The sequence below is a fragment of the Fundulus heteroclitus genome, chromosome 7, assembly GCF_011125445.2.
Source record: "Fundulus heteroclitus isolate FHET01 chromosome 7, MU-UCD_Fhet_4.1, whole genome shotgun sequence".
NCBI classification, from domain to species: domain Eukaryota; kingdom Metazoa; phylum Chordata; class Actinopteri; order Cyprinodontiformes; family Fundulidae; genus Fundulus; species Fundulus heteroclitus.
In genome coordinates this window covers 21,403,525-21,423,786 of record NC_046367.1, presented here as the reverse complement: position 1 = coordinate 21,423,786, position 20,262 = coordinate 21,403,525, and the positions used below count along the sequence as shown (strand labels likewise).

General features: G+C 40.6%; 1 protein-coding gene across 1 annotated transcript; it reads right to left on the bottom strand.

Annotated features, from left to right (window-relative positions):
• Window positions 1-209: 209 nt before the first annotated feature.
• Window positions 210-17,330, bottom strand: ankrd10b (ankyrin repeat domain 10b). The gene is made up of 6 exons (XM_012875079.3): window positions 16,916-17,330; window positions 15,988-16,140; window positions 14,186-14,277; window positions 5,029-5,294; window positions 3,489-3,596; window positions 210-759 (listed from the first exon to the last, which is right to left on the bottom strand). Exons 1-6 carry the CDS (start codon window positions 17,111-17,113, stop codon window positions 569-571), a joined length of 1,008 nt encoding a protein of 335 aa, XP_012730533.2. The 5' UTR covers window positions 17,114-17,330; the 3' UTR covers window positions 210-568.
• Window positions 17,331-20,262: the final 2,932 nt, after the last annotated feature.

Here is a 20,262-nt window from a genome sequence, read left to right as displayed (position 1 = left end):
TTTGAATTTGTGCCATTTTCTCAGGCTTCCCACAATCCTTTGGCTCTTTATCTCCCACTGCTCTACTTTTGTTATCCGACTGCACCGATCAAACCTAATTAATCAAAAAAAAAAAAGAAAAAAAAAAAAAAGAAAAAAAAAACACCGTGCAAGAATCTAAAAACAAGAACAAAAAAAAAAAAAAAAAAAAAACTTGGGAAGAAAGCGTGAACGTTTGCAAAACTTACTTTTAATTCTGATATACACTGGCTTGAATTATACTGGTTTAGGTAACATTAACTTGAAACAAACGTATCTGTAGTGTTGGCAGTGCTTCATCACAGATCCTTTAGTTTGATGACGAACATAGGCAACAGAATCGAACACATCGGCTTAACAGACTCTTCTTAAACATCAAAACAAACTTTTTAGTCTTCTTTTAAACATTTCTGGTTCATCCACAGACGAGTCTGCTGTTTACTACCAAAACACGTGAAAAAAAAAACAACAACAAAAACACGACCACCCAGTGGCTTTAAGGCGGATGAATGCTTAGACGTAAATGAAATGAATCTACATCCCGGTCCCTCTAGCATCCGTGGTAAAGAAGCATGTTGCTGTAGAGGGTGTGGTCATACGACTGCTCTGCTTTGACAGACTTCTGGTGCTCCACCTGGCTGCCAACACTGCTACTGATCTCACTGTAGATGTGCTGACCAAGGAGCATTGCTGCTGTCGGGCTACTCGAGGAAAAATCCCCGCAGCGTCTCTCACCCGCCACTGTAAACAAAAACAAGTTGTCAAAAAAAAAAGAGGAGAGAAAAAAAAAAAGGCGAATAAACACCGGAATAAAATCAGGACTGATTTTGTTTTGCACAACTTTTATTTTTATCGGTAATCGCTTACAGCCAGCCAGTTATAAAACGAGAGGAGGCCGTTGTGTGACACGATTTCAAAACGCTAGGAAAAGTAGATCAATAAATTGTGAAATCCATCCGAGAGCCTGACGCAACTCGACAGGCTTTGACCGGAGACTTCGCTTAAAAGTGGGTTATGATGAACAATCTCTGCTTTGTGCGACCCAATTCCTTTAAATTGACCAACCAGCTCACTAAAGTCCTGGCAAGCCACATCAACGCATCGGAAGCCCAGCTGATCAACACAGAACACAGGAGGGGATGCAAAATATGCAAAAAGCAACATCTTTACCTCTTTACAGGTTTGAAATAGTGCAAAAAAAAAAAAAAAAAAAAAAGCTAAATGATTTGAAACAGACATGTTAGATTAAAAAAAACAAAAAACAAAGGCAAACACAATCAAGTTTATAAAAATCATCCACATTTAATGCTTTCACACAATCAAGTACAAAGTCAAACCTCCTCAGTACAAAGAGCTGCATTTTCAAAATACACACTCTCCTCCTTTCATAAACAAAAAGTAGAAACCGAAAAGACCGTCAACATGGAGAACAGCACACCAGAGTGAAAAAAACAAAAACAAAAAAAAAACATCTTTTGCATCTATAAAAAAGGAGGAAAATACCGTATCATATTTTTTTTATTGTTGAACATAGCTCAGGATGTAAGGCTTTTTGAAAACCATGCAATCTTCCTTGAGCTGTGGTAATCCAACCGTAAAACAGAGATTAATACATTTGATAATTACATAAGATATTCTGTGACATATTGACACATACCAACGAGCCCATATTGACTCTATATAAACATTTAACACACACAGAGTATATAGTCGCTGATACACTGCTCAAAATAATTAAAGTAACACTTTTTAAATCAGAATATAACATCCAGTCAGATTATCCGTGATATTGATCCGGTCAGTTCGGGAGTAGACGGGGTTGGAAGTCGGTGTCGGCTATTTTGGTGTTCATGAAATTAGCAACGGATACACTAAAGAGGCAACAATGAGACGACGGTGAAGGCCGCAGACATCCCCTGCGCCTGTTCTTCAGGTTCACTCTGAGCTCATGTGTAAGACGCGCTGTAAGCTGTGGTGACCGTCCTGCTGCCTGCGACATTGTTCAGCCTGATCAGTGTGGCGGTGGGTTAGCCTTGGTCTCTTCAGGACAAATGATGGCACTCTGACTGCCATTAGGTATGGGAATGAAGTCCTTAGACCACTGTATGATAATGCTCAGCCTTATGTGGCAACATTATGCAGGCAGCTCCTGGAGGATGAAGGGATTGAAACCACTGACTGGCCTCCATGCTCCCTTGACCTAAATCCCACAGAACATCTCTGGGACGCCATGTTTGGTTCCAGCTGACATCACAGAGTTACACCTCAGACAGGAGTTCAGAGATGCTCTGGTGAAAATCTGGGAGCAGAACCTCCAGACCACTGTCATCTCATAAGGAGCAGGATTTGAAATCTGATTTGTTTCTTAAAGTGCTCCTTTAATCTTTTTGAGCAGTGCATTTTAAACCAGATCAAAAACCATCAGATGGATAACAACATATCAAGCCAAAGAAGCATTTTAACACCTACTAGCTACAAAAAGGCAGGAGGATTATTTATTTTTCAAAACGCTACATTCATGTTGAGATATGCTTTGGCTGCAAAAAAAAAAAAAAAAAAAAAAAAAATATATATATATATATATATATATATATATATATATATATATATATATATATATATATATATATATATATATTTTTTTTTTTTAAATTAGGCTAATGAACAACCTAATAAAAAGGACAGCCTTGGCATCCGTTTAGATGTCCAGTATATGAGCAGACTGCCTTTAAAACTAGTACCGATTTACTGAACTTTTTCTATGAGGAAAACAAAATACTAAAATGTAAACCTGCCTTTTTTCCAATAAGCTGCTGTGTGATTAAACAAGATTGATCATTTTAGAAGTCATATCTGTAAATTCAGGAACTGATGCTGAAAAGGTTTACAAGAAAACCAATAAAAATAAAAATCCAGAAATCCAAGCCGCTCTAATGAGACTCTGGCTGACACAAGCTACACTTCTAGTGGGGATACAAACACCTCCATAAAATTGTGCAAAACAAAATCAGACTTTAAATACAAACCTAAAGGATTAGATGTGGGTAAAACGGTAGGAGAGAATATAAACGTATAGATATACAACTAGAAAAACAGATCTTTTATCCATCCAAATATCATCAGTTACATAGATAAGTATGAAACATACCACCCACTCACACACATCTTTCTGGTCTCGCTCATCAAAATAAATGCTTTTCCCCTTGTGTTCATACGACATAACAGGTAAATCTGGTAATACAAACGATTTCTATTAGTGTGCCATTATACACACAGCTGCCTCTACAGGTAGGCGTAAGAGTTAGTGCAGCGGCAGGGGGTCTGCATCGACGCCACAGTGAAGACCTCCAGCTCTTTAGCAGCGGGGCTCGGCTGTTCCTGCAGCGCCTGGTCCCCGCTCTGAGCCGGCGCCGCCGACCCCTGAGGCTGCGCAAACCCATTCAGCCCAAACGCAAAGCTCCCCGGCCCACCTGAGGTCACAGCTGCTGCCGTCTCCATGCTCATGCTCTCCATCTGGGCTTCTGCGGGGCCCCCTAGTGGACCGTTGCCGTTCAGCAGCTCGGGTGGCATGCACAGACCTGGGGACGGGACAGTTTAGACGTTAAAATCCAAAAACGTTTTAAAAAGCCGGTTCTGATAAATTAGATGCATTGATTCCCTTTGCGGCAACAGCAGAAACGTTTAAGTTTACATTTAAGTTCATCTTTAAAAGCTCGTTTTTAGAAAAGGTGCAATGAGCTGGATTTTGAATCAGGTTAAATCATTTTCAAAGTGTTCCCCATCTGTAGACGTCCACCAACACAGATCCAGATATTCTGAGCTACTCAAAGTCAAAAACAAGAATATAATTTATTACAGTGGTAGAATGTTTCTCTAAGCACGCTTTACGATAAGGTTCACATCTCTTTACAGCTTTCTGTGGTCGATTTCGACTGATTTTGGATCTGTGGTGCCAACATGGTGTGAGAGTGTTTAATGGAAAACAGCATAAAGCTTACATCACAATTTTTTACATTGACCATAACGCATAAAGCTAAAATTACACAAAAAGTGTAAAACATTAGTCCCAACTAGTTCTGCAGGAAAAACTACAGGATTATTTAACATTTGAATCTCAGGTTAATGGGATAAAACAAGTGCGGCCAGTTAGGCCCTGTAGCTGGAGCAGAGTCAGCAGTCGGCACAATCCGTGGGATTCTTAGCGCCAGTAAGGGCCGCCGCGAGGTTCCTAGGCACAAGTAGCTGTGGGACGGAGCATGCAGGCTCCATTTCCTACCTCCTTCCTTACTGACTGCATTTTTCGGACAGCACTTACCGCGACCGCTTTGGCTAAGGAGTCCTTACTCGGTATTCGGATCGAGCCTCCATCTCTGAGTCAAACGAAGGAGAGCAGCTGCTGTCTGTATTAACACAACACATCTCTGCTCTGATTGGCCAATCCATTCGTCATGTTGGAGCTCCTCCCTGCAGCGGCTGTGTGAACGGCTTTAACAACTGCTGGAACGCACTTAATGTTTGAAACGGGGCAATTTTGGCTACTGTTATACATTTGTGTGGTCGTCAGGCCTCGCCTCTTTTCTGTTTCACGTAATTTTCACTTCAGCTGTGACATACATTACAAATAAGCCTTTTGGAATGACAGAAATAACTCATTTTTGTCTGCTTCGAAGCTTATTGTTTTTCCTAATCTTTAATCTTCCTTTTATTTGCTTCCAGCTCTTCAACAATTGTCTTTCCACCTTAACAATTCCCCATGTTAAACTGTAAAATGTTACTGCTTCAAATCCTTCAGCTATTTTCACATTACTTTTTGCCAGATCTGAGTTTTGCTGCTAGTTTTCCACTCACTCGTGTATCTTCTTCTCCATCGTCTGCTCATTCTGCAGCTAAGCTTTCTCACTGCCGTTTCGCGGGAACAGCTTCTTTTCCCCCTTCTTGTGCATAATAACACCCATCTGTATATGATTACTCCTATAACATCAAGCAGAAACAAATAGTTGAGCGACCTACCATTAGGTCGGGCCTTTTTCAAAGGGTTTGCCTCTAAGCCCTCAAAGGACCTCTTTCTGTTGGGCACGCCGTTCAAGAAGCTGCGTCCCTGGATGGTGGCGTGAGCATGGCCCCCATTCTGCATCATGCTGTTCAAAAAGGCCCCGTTAAGGGACTGGGCCATGTTTTGCTGCAGGTTCTGGGCATTGGCGAGCATTTGAGCGCACTCTTGGAATCCCTGTGCGTGGGCCAGGTCGGCGGCCGTCAGCCCATTGGCATTCCTCACGCTGCACAACGGGAAGAGCGAGTGTCAGAAGCACTCACTGCACGTTTGATTTACACAAAAAAAAACACACGACAACAACATGAGACAAGCCCAAGCACGTCCACACACACACACACTTACACGCACGCACACACACAGACTCATTAAGCAAATATTCACACAGACATTCATAGATGTATAAAATTAGCCTGCTCTGCTCTTTCCTGTCACAGACTCTTCGTCATCTTCGTGAGAGAGATGGCGAATGATCCTCTTCGGATCAACTGCACTACACACAGAACTTCATTCATTTCCCAGTTTCCAAAGAAACAGGGGAAACTATCTGCTGCAGAGGACATGATTAGGACAACTGAAGACGATCTATTACTCAGTGTGTGCATCCAAAGCGACTGAAGATGAATAGTTTGCATCCTTCGCCGTATCAAAAGGGAGAGCATTTCTGCAGCTGGGTTCAATGTTTGGCTGCTGCGAAAAGAGAAGAGGAGGGAGAATTGTCATGAAACTCCATTTCCTGATTTCCAACGCTGGTGATGCTCAAGGATCTCTGCATCCAAATTCCTGTTCATCGTCTCCAGATTAAGTTTCCCCCCCACCGACAACAGAAGCCATCAAAGCAAAGAAGTCTTCAGACACGAGCAAGACTCGGAAACGTCTGCAGATCGAATGCAAGAATCTTCCCCACAAATCTCCAAAAGAGTGAGAAGGGAATGAAAGGAGATCAAAACTTCAGCTGTCGAGCAGAAATGATCCCGGCGTCTTCTTTCAGGCAGAGGAAAGCATTTAAATCCTCCAAAGAGAGGCGAACAAGGGAATAAAAAGGAGAGCCGTACCTGTACAGTCATGACTTAGACCTGGGCTGTAAGCAGTTGTGTTAATCATGTCCAGCTGCAGCAGAAGTAAAAAGAGATTTTCTGGGTGCGACAATGAATGAGCAAACAGTGATGTGCCAGAAATTTACCCCGATTTTCAGGCACTGAACCTTTGTGCCACTGAAGTATGGAAGCAATGTCACAACTAAACTAAAAACTAAAAAGGCAGAATATGTTTCCTCATACCTGAAAAAAAGCCTATTTTTGCTATTTATTAAGCTGGAAAAATATCAAGGTAGACAACTCACGTGCATCTATTGTTGATAAAATTAATCTATATAAACTATAAATGTCTTGTAGCTTAATGAGAACTTCTCAGCTCTCTTTGAGCAAACAAAGCAACAGTGCACTTGTTGTGAGCCCACATATGATCACACTACATAGAGCAAACAAGTGATTCTTTGTGAAACCACTGCTACATCCAGCCCTCTAACATTTATTACAATGTAAAGGCAGCAAAACAACGCTACAAACAGAGCTAGTGACTTATAGCCAGTGTACGCTAATGCTAAGGATATTTATGGTGAATATTAAAATCAAAAGACATTGGCTTCCACACTAAGCTGAATTTAAAAGCACATTTACCGTTTGGTCATTCATTTCAGATTAGAAATTGCTTTATTTTCTGCATTCTGATCTAAAAAACAGCAGTGAAAAAATGAAACCGTTCAAAAGCTAGTGCACATGATAAAACATTTCGTAATGAATTCAACATTAAAAAAAGATCACACAAAAAAAATAAAACAATTGCTGCATATTACCCGTCCCCAGTCAAAATTAACGCTTCCGAGGGAATTTCAGATTTATCCGTGAAACACTCGGGTAGATGGTCGGGTCTCACACCAGGAATACTAGTTCACCGCTGGAAGCTACTCCTGTTTTAAGCCAGCCGAGCCAGTAAGCCAGAGCTCAGGTCTCCCTAGGAACAGAAACGGCACCTCTTGGGCTCAGGACAGATAAGAGCTACAGTAACTCCAATAATAAGCTTCCATAAAATGCTTTTGCCATCGCCAACTACTGAAAAAGCTCAGTGGGAGCTTCTGTTTCGGTGCTTTGGGCAAGCAGCTGTTAAACACGTTGCCTCTGAATGTGCTCATTGCAAAAATCAGACTTAGTCATCAAAATATAGAGTATTTATTTTAACATAATACAATAAATACATTAGTAATTGTTACCACGATAAGTTTGAAAAACATGCAACATGACAAGTCTCTGAAAAATAGTTACATCTTCCAGAAATTAGGAACGTTAAAAGTATGAGAAATTATTTTACTCTCCTACTTTCTCACATATTCTGCAGCTTTATGTCCAACAATAATTTGCTCCAATATATCCTTTAAACTAAATTTGAGATCGTTTTTATTTTGCTTCAAACTAGCATTCCTTTAGTGAGACCTTGCACCTACGAAACTCACTGATGCAACAAAGTGGATAACTGGACACCAATAATCCAGGTTCAGATTAAACTTTTGTTTTTGTTTTGTTTTTTAAAAAGGGAAGCGTTAATTCTTTGTAAATGCCTGGTATGCTTTGCTTTTCAGTCCTAAGCACACAGTATGCATCTTCACTAACTATTGTCTAACCTTCCAGAGGCAGCCTATTGTCATGCTACATCTCGACATTGGGAGTCGTGTGATTAAACCTGACCATATATAAAAAGGACTCTTATGGTTAGTTCAACAACAAATTATAAAATCAGAAAAAAAAAAGGGCTAAGTACAGGAACAATCATGGATAAATAAGCAAAGCATGCAGGTCTAAAAAAAAAAAACAACAACTTTAGTTTTGATTCATTAAAAAAACCTAGCATTAAAACCAATCACCGCAAGAAATACCTCAACAGTTTGCCAGTGTGTAGATAGGAAGCGATAGTGAGAACACTCAATGCCACAACAGTGCGGCTATCCCAGGGAACGGGGCAGACTCAGCAGTGTCTATTCTCCCCCTTTCTAGGATTACTTGAAAAAACCAAGTCATTTCCAATTCAATGGCTGCAAAACATTAAGATGGATGGTTCTGGTTTTGTTAACATTATAGCAAACGTTTCTCTTCTGTAGCTTATTGTCACTTTCATAGAGGAAAAGGTGACAAAGATTAGACGTCAAAACAAGACTAGTATATTATATAGGGTTAATACTGTGACAGACAAAAGAAAACATTTCTGTGTAGAAAAAAGGAAGACATCTGGTACAGTGAAATGACAGTGAATAACCATGGCAACAGGATGATGTTAGCAGTAAACAGGTCAGTACATGATGCTGTGCAGGGCTAACCCGTCTCACTCAGCTGCTCTAAGCTACTCTCGTCACTGGCAGCCTCTCAGCTCGCTGTCCTACCTGCAGCTAGCTTCCCGCTGGACCACCTTAACACTCTGAGGCTCATGACAAATAGAAATTAACTAGCTTCATCATTTTAAAACGCCACTTAAGTTAAAGTTTAGGCAGTGAAACAAATGCGTCTAGCAGCTTGAGTTTTTTGGGGATGAGAAATGGCGACGTTTCAAGAACATCAGTCGGGATGATCCGCTCCGTGTCGTTATTTCGAACGCCTTTATTAGCTTGGAACTTTTTTTTTCATAAAATTTTTGCTAAATTATTGGCTTAATTAATAAGCCTGGGTTAAGCTGTCCAGAAGAAATCACGTGAATATATGCACAACTCATTTAAATGACCATGCGCGTGTGTTAGCTGTGGTTCCCTCCAAGCGAACTTGTGCCGCCATCATTGTTCGGCATGGCAGAAGTACGGATGCTGCAGCTGAGACATCCAGGAAAGAGGTTCGGCTGCAGGGTTAGACTCCAGCGGGCTTCTGGGCTGCTCTACTGGGGGAGGCGAGGGGGGAATTCATGCATCTGCAAAGAGAAGCAGTGACTTCGGGAGGAGGGCAGCAAAGAAAAAACATCCATGACAGACAGGATGTACAAAGATGGGCGTTAGAAGACTGGTGCAAAGTTGCCTCCACTGAAGAATTATATTGAGATATCCTTCATTTATCCAGGTAATCGATATTGATATATTAAAGTCTCTTTCGGGGAAAGATTTGAAAACAAAGACAGCGTCCAGCTAATGTTTTGGAAGATCTTGAAGTCGTTTGTCCCAAGGAGGAAACGGTGAAGCGGTGCCATGGGTCCTGTGTTGTGCCGACACTGGTGTATCTGGGTAGAATCTAAATGTGGGGTGGGTTCTCATCCAAGGGTGTGGGTTCTGCCCGGCAACATCGCAGAGTGAGACGTGGGATCGAAACGTCCCTCAAGAGCGATCCAGGCCCCCGTTTAGCTGTGGACTTTGTTTTTCCAGCATGCTGGAGCATCACTTCGCCACACGAAAACAAGAATAGTGGCTCAAAGATGAGGCTGAGATGTCGGACCAGCAAACAGGAAACCGCCAAGATCTCCAGGAGTGGAGGCTGAAGAAATCTGATCATCTCCAAGAACACGAGTGGGTTTGGGCTCCTTGTTGACACGAGACACGGTTATCGGTCCGCTAGTGTACAACAGAACAGCTTTAAAGCTATAAAACATTTGTTTCACTGCCCAAATCTTTGCTCAAGACTTCAGTTTATGCTCCAAAAATGAGGTTTATTGCGCAGGGTTGTTCCAGCTTGTCTTGTGCGTTCTCATTTTTATAACTTATCTTGCTGCATTACAAGTAATGTGACATAAAGGAAGAAATTAAAATGCGTGGTCTTTTTAAAAAGGTAAGACTGTAAGACTGAAATCTACCATAGAGTAAAATTACTTCCAAAACACAGATTAGGAATTAATGTTCTTCCTGCTTCATTTCTTTTTTTTTTTATAGTGACAACATTTTCACAACAGTGACCCCTAGAGTTCAGTGTTGAGACGCACGACTATAATCTGTTCTTCATTGTCATGACCACGCAAAGAATTTTAGCATAACTGGGTGTCACTTTATTTTTAATCAAATTTTGGACATTTAAAAAACAGCTGGTAAAGTTACGGCCGTTGGTGCAGCTCTTAGCCCGAGATAAATTATGAGCTATGGGTAAAACTGTTGACCATAAGTATTCAGAAAGGTGATTATTCTTTAAGTAGCAGAGGCTCCTAGAAGCTTTACTTATTGTAAAACTTGATAAACTCGGGAATATATTACCTCTTCGTAAGAAGGAAGGAGAAAACGATGCAGGAAACTAAATTAGGAGACATTTTCAGCAGAAAGATGTGAGGCTTATTAAAGGATTCTTCAGAATTTTAGTAACCCTATGAGCAAGTTGTGGTTCTTGTAGTTTTACTAACACAAAGGTTTAGTGGTGTCCCATTCCAGATATTTGATAACTATACCAGCAGATCCCTTAATTGGCAAGCTAGGGGTCAGCCATCAAGTGCTGTTTGGCAAAATCCTCCCACTGCTGAATCCATGCAGGACTTTCACAAATATCTATATAGTTCCTTAATAGAAAATTTTATTTGACTGAAATTTGCTCAGGCAACAAAATGTTTAGTTTGCAAGCGGTGCATGAACTGTTTGCAAAGATTTCAAGGCAGACGGTGAGGCCTTTATCAAGGTAAAAGGCTGGATCATTTCCTCTGGTGAAATCCCAGGTCAGATGGTTGGTTCCAGGCTTTCAAGATCATCAAGAGCACAGAGAGAGAATAAAATAAGAGCTAAAATGAGAGCAAATGTTTTTTTTTGCCCCTCAAGAATCCAGAAAAATGCCAAGTGTTGCAACAACCTGAGGCAAGAAGTCGTGAGGAAGGCCAAAGACGACAACAGAACAGCCAGAGTTTCAGTGCTGGAACGGCGAGAAGCTTTCAGACGTTTAAGATTTGGATTTGCGTGACACAACAAGCTGACTGTCTGTGGAGATTAGCCAGAAGGCCACAGACCAGACGGCCGGCGCAATTTCTCTTAATCGGTGGCTCTGGGGGCAACACTAGGTGGGTCCAACAATTTATGCTTCTCTGGTGTTTGTTCAAGGAAAGCGTCTCTGCTTGTTTTCACTTCCGTTTTGCTCAGAGGGGGGGGAAGTGGTTTGCTGACTGAAAATATCTGTCCACAGTTTATAAGGAAAACTGACAACTGCATAGAAAGAAGTCTTTTCTTGAATCTACTTCATCTCCTGTGTTGAAAACAAATCGATCAGTTTGCGTAAAATCACAGCGAGATGTAAACAGCGCTTTCCAAAACTATTTTAGGGGACTTTATAGCTCAAACAGAAACATAAAAGTCAAATTTTGAAGGCGATTACTGAAACAGACGCATCTGACATGTTTGATGTTGGGTTTTTAAACAGACCTACACTAACTAAAGTGAGTCTCTACGCGTTTCCGATCTTTCAAATCCACTTAAAGCTACTTCAACAATTTGTCATGAGCCTCACTCCCACCTTGTGTGCTGTCGTGTCCCTCCCAGTTTTCCCACACTATAAATCTTCAATCATAAATTAAAAACACAAAAACAAAATAGAAGACAGGCTTCATAAGAGACTGAACTAAATATCTGTGATCTGCAGGGAAAAAAAGAATAACATTTTAATCATAAAGAAATCTCATTAACCGATAACCAAAAGCACATAACGCTGGGCTGACATGCTATCTGCACAAAGGCAGATTTATTTGGCTGAAACCATCAAAGCCACCAGGGGGTTAGAGCAACTGGGACACGACTTTTAACAAACGGTCCAAAAAAAAAAAAAAAAAAGGCGAGTGAATTTGGTCACGTCAGTGTAAATAAATGCTTTTTAAAAGCTCATAACGTGGACAAAGCCTTTTAAAACTAAGATGTCGTGTTTCCACGACCTTTTCACCAGAGATGTTATGATTTACATTTCTCATCTGTACTAAGAAAAAGGCTCAATGTCAACCAACCATACTGATGTCAATGACAAAAAAGGCAGGTTTACATTTTAGTATTTTGTTTTCCTCATAGAAAAAGTTCAGTAAATCGGTACTAGTTTTAAATGCAGTCTGCTTTTATACTGGACATCTAAACCGATGCCAAGGCTGTCCTTTATTAGGTTGTACACGAGCCTAATAAAAAAAAAAAAAAAAAAAAAAAAAATTATATATATATATATATATATATATAAATAAATAAATCTTTGTTTCTGCAGTGCTTGTTTATTTTTATCGCATTATAAAGGCAGGGCTAGTTTATTTATAAAGCACTTTTCAGTAACAAGATGACAGAAAGTGAAGCTCAGCAATAATCGAGCTCAGCAATGTTAACCCCCCGGTAGCTTGGACCACTTATTACTGTACTGGTTCTTCAAAAAAAAAGAAGAAATAAATAAAGAAGGCAGAACATTTGTTGCACAAAATGAAAGCGTAACTAAACAATGATAACGCTTCAGATTAGATAAGGAAGTACCTTTTATGCATCTGTCAAAGAAACAGACTATTGTTTAAAATGTTCTTTAACGTCAACGTCTCCCTTTTTCCAAAGGAACGCAGACATTCAGAGTTGCTACTTCAGCTGAAACATTTATTAAACTCTGACTGAGTGACAGGAAACGTTTCGTTTTCGCAACACTTAAAGCAACCTTACTGGCAGCTAGCAATCAAAACGTTACAGACCTGTTTTTTTTTTTTTTTAATGACCTTAAGGTAAGAAAACTGATCAAACTTGAACTGTACAACCATTTAACTCCTCAGATTTAATTATAGAAAAGAGTAACAGGCAGGCGTTCCTTTCTCTTCGCGCTTCGGCTGCATCAATCACAAAACGCTTTCACTGAATGGAAATGTCCTGGCACAAAAATGAAGCCGCCGACTGCAAAGGCGTGGCTAAATATCACTTCTGACGATCATAATCAGTACCAGCCAGTTTTTTTTTCTCCCGTCACGCAACAATGGCGGTCTTTGTGTGTCTAAACGATTAACGAAGCTTACAGAAACTATCCGGCAGTAGAACAGATTTTAAAAAAAGAGGATTATCAAGTATTCAAACTGTTTTATCAACACATTTTCATTCTGTGCAACAAACAGCCTTTTAAAATATTGGACTAAAAGCGCTTTATACAATTTTTTTAATAAGAATGTGCGTTTGGTCATCCAGTCAAAGTTGTGCATGTAAGACACTAGAAAAAAAAACAATGTTAAATAAAACCACACTAGTTTAACAAATATCATGCAAAATGACCTAAGAGATAATAAACAGTTTATCAACTTTTACATTAAGTTGTCCTTTTGTCTGTGCAATAATGCCGCTACACTGATAACGCCCTCATTAAGATCAAAGGTGCAGGGCAGAGTTAATATTTGACTTTTACTGGGATTTACTTCTCTAACCACAGATAGCTCGTCTTTTTTCTCATTTAAGTGTTAAAAAATGCACGTTTGAAACTTTCCTGATCAAATTAACATACATCGTAGTTAGTGCTAACATTGCACACAGAGGACAACTTAATGCCAATTGTTATAAAACAACAATTTTAAGGAATAACAAGATACATCACATTTCCAAGGGAGCACCATCAGCTCTACTTTTTTGGCAACAAATTTCGCCGTCAATCCAGAGATGTCAAAGATTACCAGAAGGCATCTCAGACCGAAACAATGTCTTAACCTTTCATCAAATCTAAAGATGTGGCCTTTGCTAGGTTTTAATGAGTCTTCGGCACACCTTAGTAACACCTTTACCACAGACTGATTTCAGTATTTATCAATGAAATTAATCAACTGCAGCAGATCAAAGCGGTATTTTAGAGTATGATGATTAGGAAAAACATCCAAAATTATATCCTTTTTACAAAAAGATGATACTCTGCTCACTGATTTAATGAATATACATGCAAGCTGCAACGGATTTAACGTTAAACATTTAAATAGAGCAGCTCACTTTCAGCTTATAAGTGCTGCGTCTCATCAACAAATGCAGTTTGCTTTCTTCACATTCTTCAATCTTTCCATTCTCGCCTGTATCTATACAAGACGAAACAAAACTGAAGCGGTCGAGCGTTGTGGTGAATTGAAGTTTAATGGTGGTCCCTTGTAAAGGTGCAACAGAAATGTTGAATATTAAAGAGGAAAAGAAACGTGGACAAGACTGACGTCAGGACTTACTCAGCTTTCGCTCCCTGAATCAAGAGAGCATTGATGCAATCCAGACTGCCCGCTCGAGCAGCCTTGTGGACGGGCGTCTCGCCCACATAGTCCTAGAGGATGACGAGAAAAGCTCTCTTAGAGATCAGGCATGGGACAGTTACCGTTCTCCAGCTGGAGCAAGTTAAAGAAGTAACAAAACGGTGACATTGTTCCTTTACCCACCAGACACATCTCCCTTGTTAACAAAACAGAAAGTCATAACATGGAAACTAAGGTAGTGCCACACAGTAAGTTTATTGTCTTTCTAAAAGTACAGTTGGCAAGTTTAGAGACTGGAGCGCCCAGTATGTTGAGCAGCAAAACAAAAGTTCGCTACATGAGCAGATTGGTTAGAGTCCCACTGTTACAGACCGCCCCCCCCCCCCCCCCCCCCAGGACTCCAAAATATCCAATGTCAGGTTTGTCTTAGTTTAACAATTAAAAAGTGTTCAGCAGGCTCCTTGAGAGAGAAAGCAGCTTGAATTCACAATAAATTTAAAGAACCTATTCCTACTTCAGCATTTGACCAAGTCTCCAACCTGCATCTTGTTCTTATCAAATTAAAGAAACATTAGGCCCCAGAAACATTAGGAATCCATCGGCACTTGATGAATGGCTTTGATTACGATCGCTACGAGGCCATTATAGCTTGACTGATGGCGTAAAATGAATCAAAAGATTTCCGTTCCATTTCAAACATCATGGACGTGGATCTTGTCCAAGTGGTTCTCTTTGCGTGGGATATTCACCACAAACTGTCTGGGTGCCATACTTAAGTGCTTCTGAGCTCCACTTTCTGCTTTTCTCAAACGAGGACACAAAAGAACGTCCTAGTAATGATGAAAATAAATAAAAATATTTTTCGCCCCCATATTTAAACAACCAAGTCACCAGTCTGAACCAACTGATGGAAATGCAATCGACTGATTGCCAAAGTGCTTCCGTTTCGTCTTTTATCCATAACATTTCTTGTTTTATGGGAGCCTTCTTTTACACGTCTGAAAATAAAATCTCCAGAGACGACAACAGGGCGTGACTCGGCAGAGCTGAGGCTGAACTTTCCCCCCCCCAGACGTCAACGCTGCCCACACACATTTACAGTGACACTTGTCAGAGTGCAAATGGAGGAAGGGAAACTCAGCGGGCTGCCTCTGACCACAATGCAACAGAACCCACACGCTGACCCTGTTTCCCCTCTCCTGCTCGGCTGAATCATACACCCCGAATACAAAACCTCAAGCCTCTTAGAGGGTTGATACAACAACAAAAAATACGCTGAGGAATTTCAAAGGCTAAAGAGCTCAGCGCACTTCACGATGACGACAATATGTTATGTCATTGTGACCTACTAATCCACTCTCTCCCGGGGGAGCGGCAGAGCATAAAACATAGCCCGGGTGCATGAAACGGTGCACAAAATCCCATGGAGAGGAGAAGAACAAAGCACGATGCAACAATGCCTGAAAGGAATCTGTGTTGCAGAAAATGTGACAAACACTCATCTCTGTCAATATAGGTCAAGTGTTAGAGTAAGTAGCAATACTCCCAGAGCTGGGGTAATCCTCTCTGATGGGATCATCAAAGATCTGCTCTGCTCAGTCGCTTCATTTTCCCCTCTATTAGCTATTCTCTGTGGTTGCATTCTTGCTCCCCCCTTCCTTATTTAGTCAGGCTTTGCAGAGGATCATATTTCCAGGAAACCAGAGCTGGAATATTTCACTGAACAAACTTGCTGCACCTCGTTTAATCGTCTGGTGTGAAGTGTGCGTCTGTTGTCATACCCGTCTGTTAATATCTGCCCCAGCTTGAAGTAGCCATAGCAAACAGTCAGGGTGGCCCCCGAAGGCAGCGATGTGAATGGGCGTCTGCGCAAACCTGCTGGTGACCGAGTTCACGCCGCAGCCCGCTTGGACCAGACGCATCACGCACTCCAGCTGTGCAAGAAAAAAAAAAAAAAAAAAAAAAGAAGGAGGGCATTGAAAAGCAGGTTAGATCGACGGGAGATACGGATGCGCTGCTTTCTAAGACGCCGGGCAGGCGTGGACAAGCTTGCGAGGCTGGCTGTGGAGCCTGGGTGGATTTCGGGGGCATGCGCACCCAGCCTCGGCTCCTTCAGCCGTGCAGTAAAGCAAAATCGTAGCACAGATTTATAACTGTAAATAATAGTAAGACAACAGTAATCAGTGTTGTAGCGTTACACGTTTTCTTTAAAAAATAAAAGATTGCACGTGTTTCGTATAATTCTTACTGTACGTTTCACCAGTTTTCCCACTGAAACGTCGTCTCGCTTTATACAATTATAAAAAGACAAAGCGCTTCATGACCCGGCTAATGTTAAGTTAAAGTTAGCTAACATGACCGACAGCGGCTAGCAGTCATATTTTCTTGCATTTTATAACGTAAATGTCGTTTAACGGGCGGCTGTTTAGCTTTTCCCGCCCGGTTATATTTTATATTACATCACTAAAACACAAAGAGAACAAAAAATACTCAATATGTTAAAAAAAAAATAATAATAAACTGGCGGGGTGGGGGGAATTGCTAGCTAGCGAGCACTTTCACCCAACCGTTAATGTTTTTATTTCTGGCTCCGTTCGGCTCCGACACACGGAAATGGCCGAGAGAGAAACGAGCCTCTCGTCGTCGGAGAGCCCAAACGACCATTCTGGTTTTCATTAAAAAACAACAACAACAATTCGTTCGCTCTACCTTTCCGAAATGAGCGGCCCAGTGTATGGGCGTCCAGCCGTAGAAAGTGTCCTCGACCGTAAGGTCAGCGGGGTTGGAGGTGCACTGAAGGAGCGAGCACAAGGCACCGACGTCTCCATCCCTGCAAGCCCGGTGGAGAGGGAAGCGGCTGTTCAGCACCTCCTCGCTCGAGAAGCCAGACTCCACTGCCAGAGACATGGTAAGAGAATGGGGGGTAAAAAAAAAAAAGAAGTAATAAAGTGACTGACGCTTGCCAGCTACTTCAGAGAAGACGGGGGAAATTTCTAGCTATTGTCTACTTGTGCTAGCTGCCGAAAGCACGTCTGGAGACACGCGCCACCCTGACTGAGTGCTTCTGCCTGACAACACAAAGAGCTCAGCTGCAGCAGCAGCCGGAGTGAAACCCGAGAAGCTCGGAGAGAGCCGCAAACTCCGGACTGGATTTAGCTTCTTCTTCGTCTTCTAGAATTCTTCTTCTTCTTCTTCTTCTTCTTTCGTTATTGGCGCATTGCAAACAGCTTCAATGTGCATACCGCCATCTACTGTACAGGAGTATGTAACGTCATGACTTCCACAAAAACAATTCTATTTTTCAGTTTAGTTTCGTGTAAGTATGTGAGTAATGCTTTCCTAACGTTATAAATATCTTCTTTGTCCCCTTCTGTGTCTACAGTTTCTTTTCAAACTCCATTCCTGTCCAGCCTTTTGCACCCTTTCCTTTAATTTCTCTCTTTCAGCTAAACATACTGCACACTTCAATAATATATGTTCAACGTTTTCTTTTTCTGCACAAACCACACACTGTACATTAGTCCCCCCCCATTCTATATAGAATGTCATTTAGTAATGTCGACCTACCCATAATCTCATCATTACCACTTCTTCTCTTCTATCTTTCCCCCTAAATTCTTCGTTACTACTGACTTTTGTATTTTATATAAGTCTCCCGCTTTGTTGTCTTCATTCCATCTTTTCTCCCATACTTCTAATTCTTTTTTTATTATTATTGCTTTACCCTCACCTTTCCCAAATGGAATGTTTAATGTTAATTGTTCTAGATTTTTTTTTCTTTTTAGCGGCTGGCAAATAACCGAATGTGTGCATTACCGCCACCAACTGGTATGGTGAGTGGACTGGAACGACGATTACACCAACAACAATATATCATGTGTATCCTTTCAAACAAACGACCTTGAGAACTATCAGATATTGAATTTCTCTATAATAATTCACAGGGATTCAATCCTATTTTCAGTTTAGAAAGAGCTGAACTCTTTCAATACTATTTTTCTGACAACATAACAAAATATATATTTAATAATTAAATTTTCTCCGCAATGATCACATTTAGCTGCATTATGTTTCGCTATTATGTATAAAATATTATTTTAGGTCCCATATCCGAGACGTGTTTGAACTATTTCTTCTCTCCTGTTCCTTCCAGCACTCCATTTCTCCCGGGCGTTCTCCGCTCAATTTTATAAAACCATCTGCCTTTTCTTACTCCTTCCCATTGTTATTGCCATCTTTCCCTCATTTTCTTCTTTATCTCTATTTTTACTAAAATGCAGCCTCTTCTGTACCTTGTCTGCCATTTCACTATCTCTAATACCAATATGAGCTAAATGTAACAATTAATCCCATTATATCAATTCTATGTAATTTTTGCTGTATTTCTACCTAGATGTCTTGTCTGCTTTGTAAACAACAATTAACAATTCGCTGGAATCTGAGTACTCTGTAGGCCTACTGGATTACTAACTCCAGTAGAGCAGCTCTTCTCTGCTTCTTCTTCTTGTCGATTTCTACTGGCGGTTGGCAATAAACTGAAAAGGTGTGCATTACCGGCATCACGTGGTACGGAGTGTGGTTCATCATAAGTAAATTTTCTAAATATAGACTCAGACTGTATAATCAAGTTCTGTTAATTACTTTTTTTTAAGAGTCGAATAATAATGTGTATATGTTTGGTCCATAATTGTGGAGCGGATCAGTTGCTGACGATTCTGTTATTTTTGGTGCTCTGATCAGGGCCCTTATAGAAATGCTAATTTGGTTGGTATATTTTAATATGAGCTGCACAATGGTAACCTGGCAAGCCAGATTAATATGTAGAAGGATTTGACTCGCATCATCCATGTCGGTTTCCATCACGTAATGACGTCGGAGTTAAAGGCTGTACAAAATCGGCACAGCAGGCTGAAGCTCCTTTTCTCCCCATGGTAGAGTTCTTACTGTTGACCCCATGAAAGGTCAAGGAACAGGAGCTAGGAGCTATAATTAGATGTATTCGGCTGGAGCCAAAGTCCAGAGTCTGGAGGAAGTACGGAGAGGCAAAGAATCCATGTTGCTTGAACACTAGTGTGAAGGTTCCACAGCCAGTGATTATTTGGGGGTGCCATGGCATCCCCTGGGGTCCGTTCTTCGTATGTCGCTAACTCAGTTAGCTGGATTTGATTGTTGACGATTTGGCATGATCTTGGATCGTTTGGTTCTTCGAAACACTTCCTGCATTTGTTATCATAGCAACATGTGCGCAAGCTTGAACCTGCTCACGAGCAGGCTTATTTCATGTAAACAAGATTAGATCACAGCTTTAGAAGGGGAGGAGATAGGGAAGTCTGTCGTAGCCAGTGCACTTGGACCACCTAGTGGCAGAGGAAGGGACAGAATTGTGGAACACCATTTTTTAATGTTTAATAAAAGACGAAACAAATAATGCTTAGTTCCTGTCATTTTATTTAAACAATTATTTATAAAGAAGAGGCCGGCAAGTTATATTTTGTCTGCAATAAGAGATAGTTATGTAAAGTCAGCAATACTACTGTCAAATAGTGTATTAGAACTTACTCTGAACGTCCTTTTGAAGCAACTTGATCTCTAGTGCAATGTTTCTCTTATTCACGTTGTGGAGTTATATTTCTCTACTTAATTTGTGGGGGTTTTTCAGGTCGAAACACTAATGTTTTGTTGAAGAAGCCGTTTATATAGGAAACGGATGGCACTATGTGTCATTTTGTAAAAAAAAAAAAAAAAAAAAAAAAAGGGTGAAACATGCCTCATGCAACAAAAGTAAAAATAACCCGTTTTTTTCCCCCAGCCTTCTTATTGGTGGCTGTTATAAAAAGACAAACACATCATTCAACAGTGGCTTTTAAAAAAGAGGAAGAAGTTGCTTTTTAAAATACAGTATAATAATTAAAGGCTACCATTTTGTAGAATATTCTTGTACTTCACTTTTTTCCCCATGTTCTAGTGGGTCCCGTGGAGGCTCTGACATAAAAGAACAAAATAAATATGAAATTATTAAAATGCAAAAATACATTCTGTAGAAAGTGATAGAAACA

Coding starts and splice junctions, on each gene's coding strand:
- ankrd10b (XM_012875079.3), bottom strand. CDS start 17,113: ATGTCTCTGGCAGTGGAGTCTGGCTTCTCGAGCGAGGAGGTGCTGAAC. Junction 5,295..14,185: donor ATTCAGGGAGCGAAAGCTGA/GTAAGTCCTGAC, acceptor CCCGTTGTGCAG/CGTGAGGAATGCCAATGGGC. Junction 760..3,488: donor GGCAGCAGCTGTGACCTCAG/GTGGGCCGGGGA, acceptor TTTTGTTTACAG/TGGCGGGTGAGAGACGCTGC.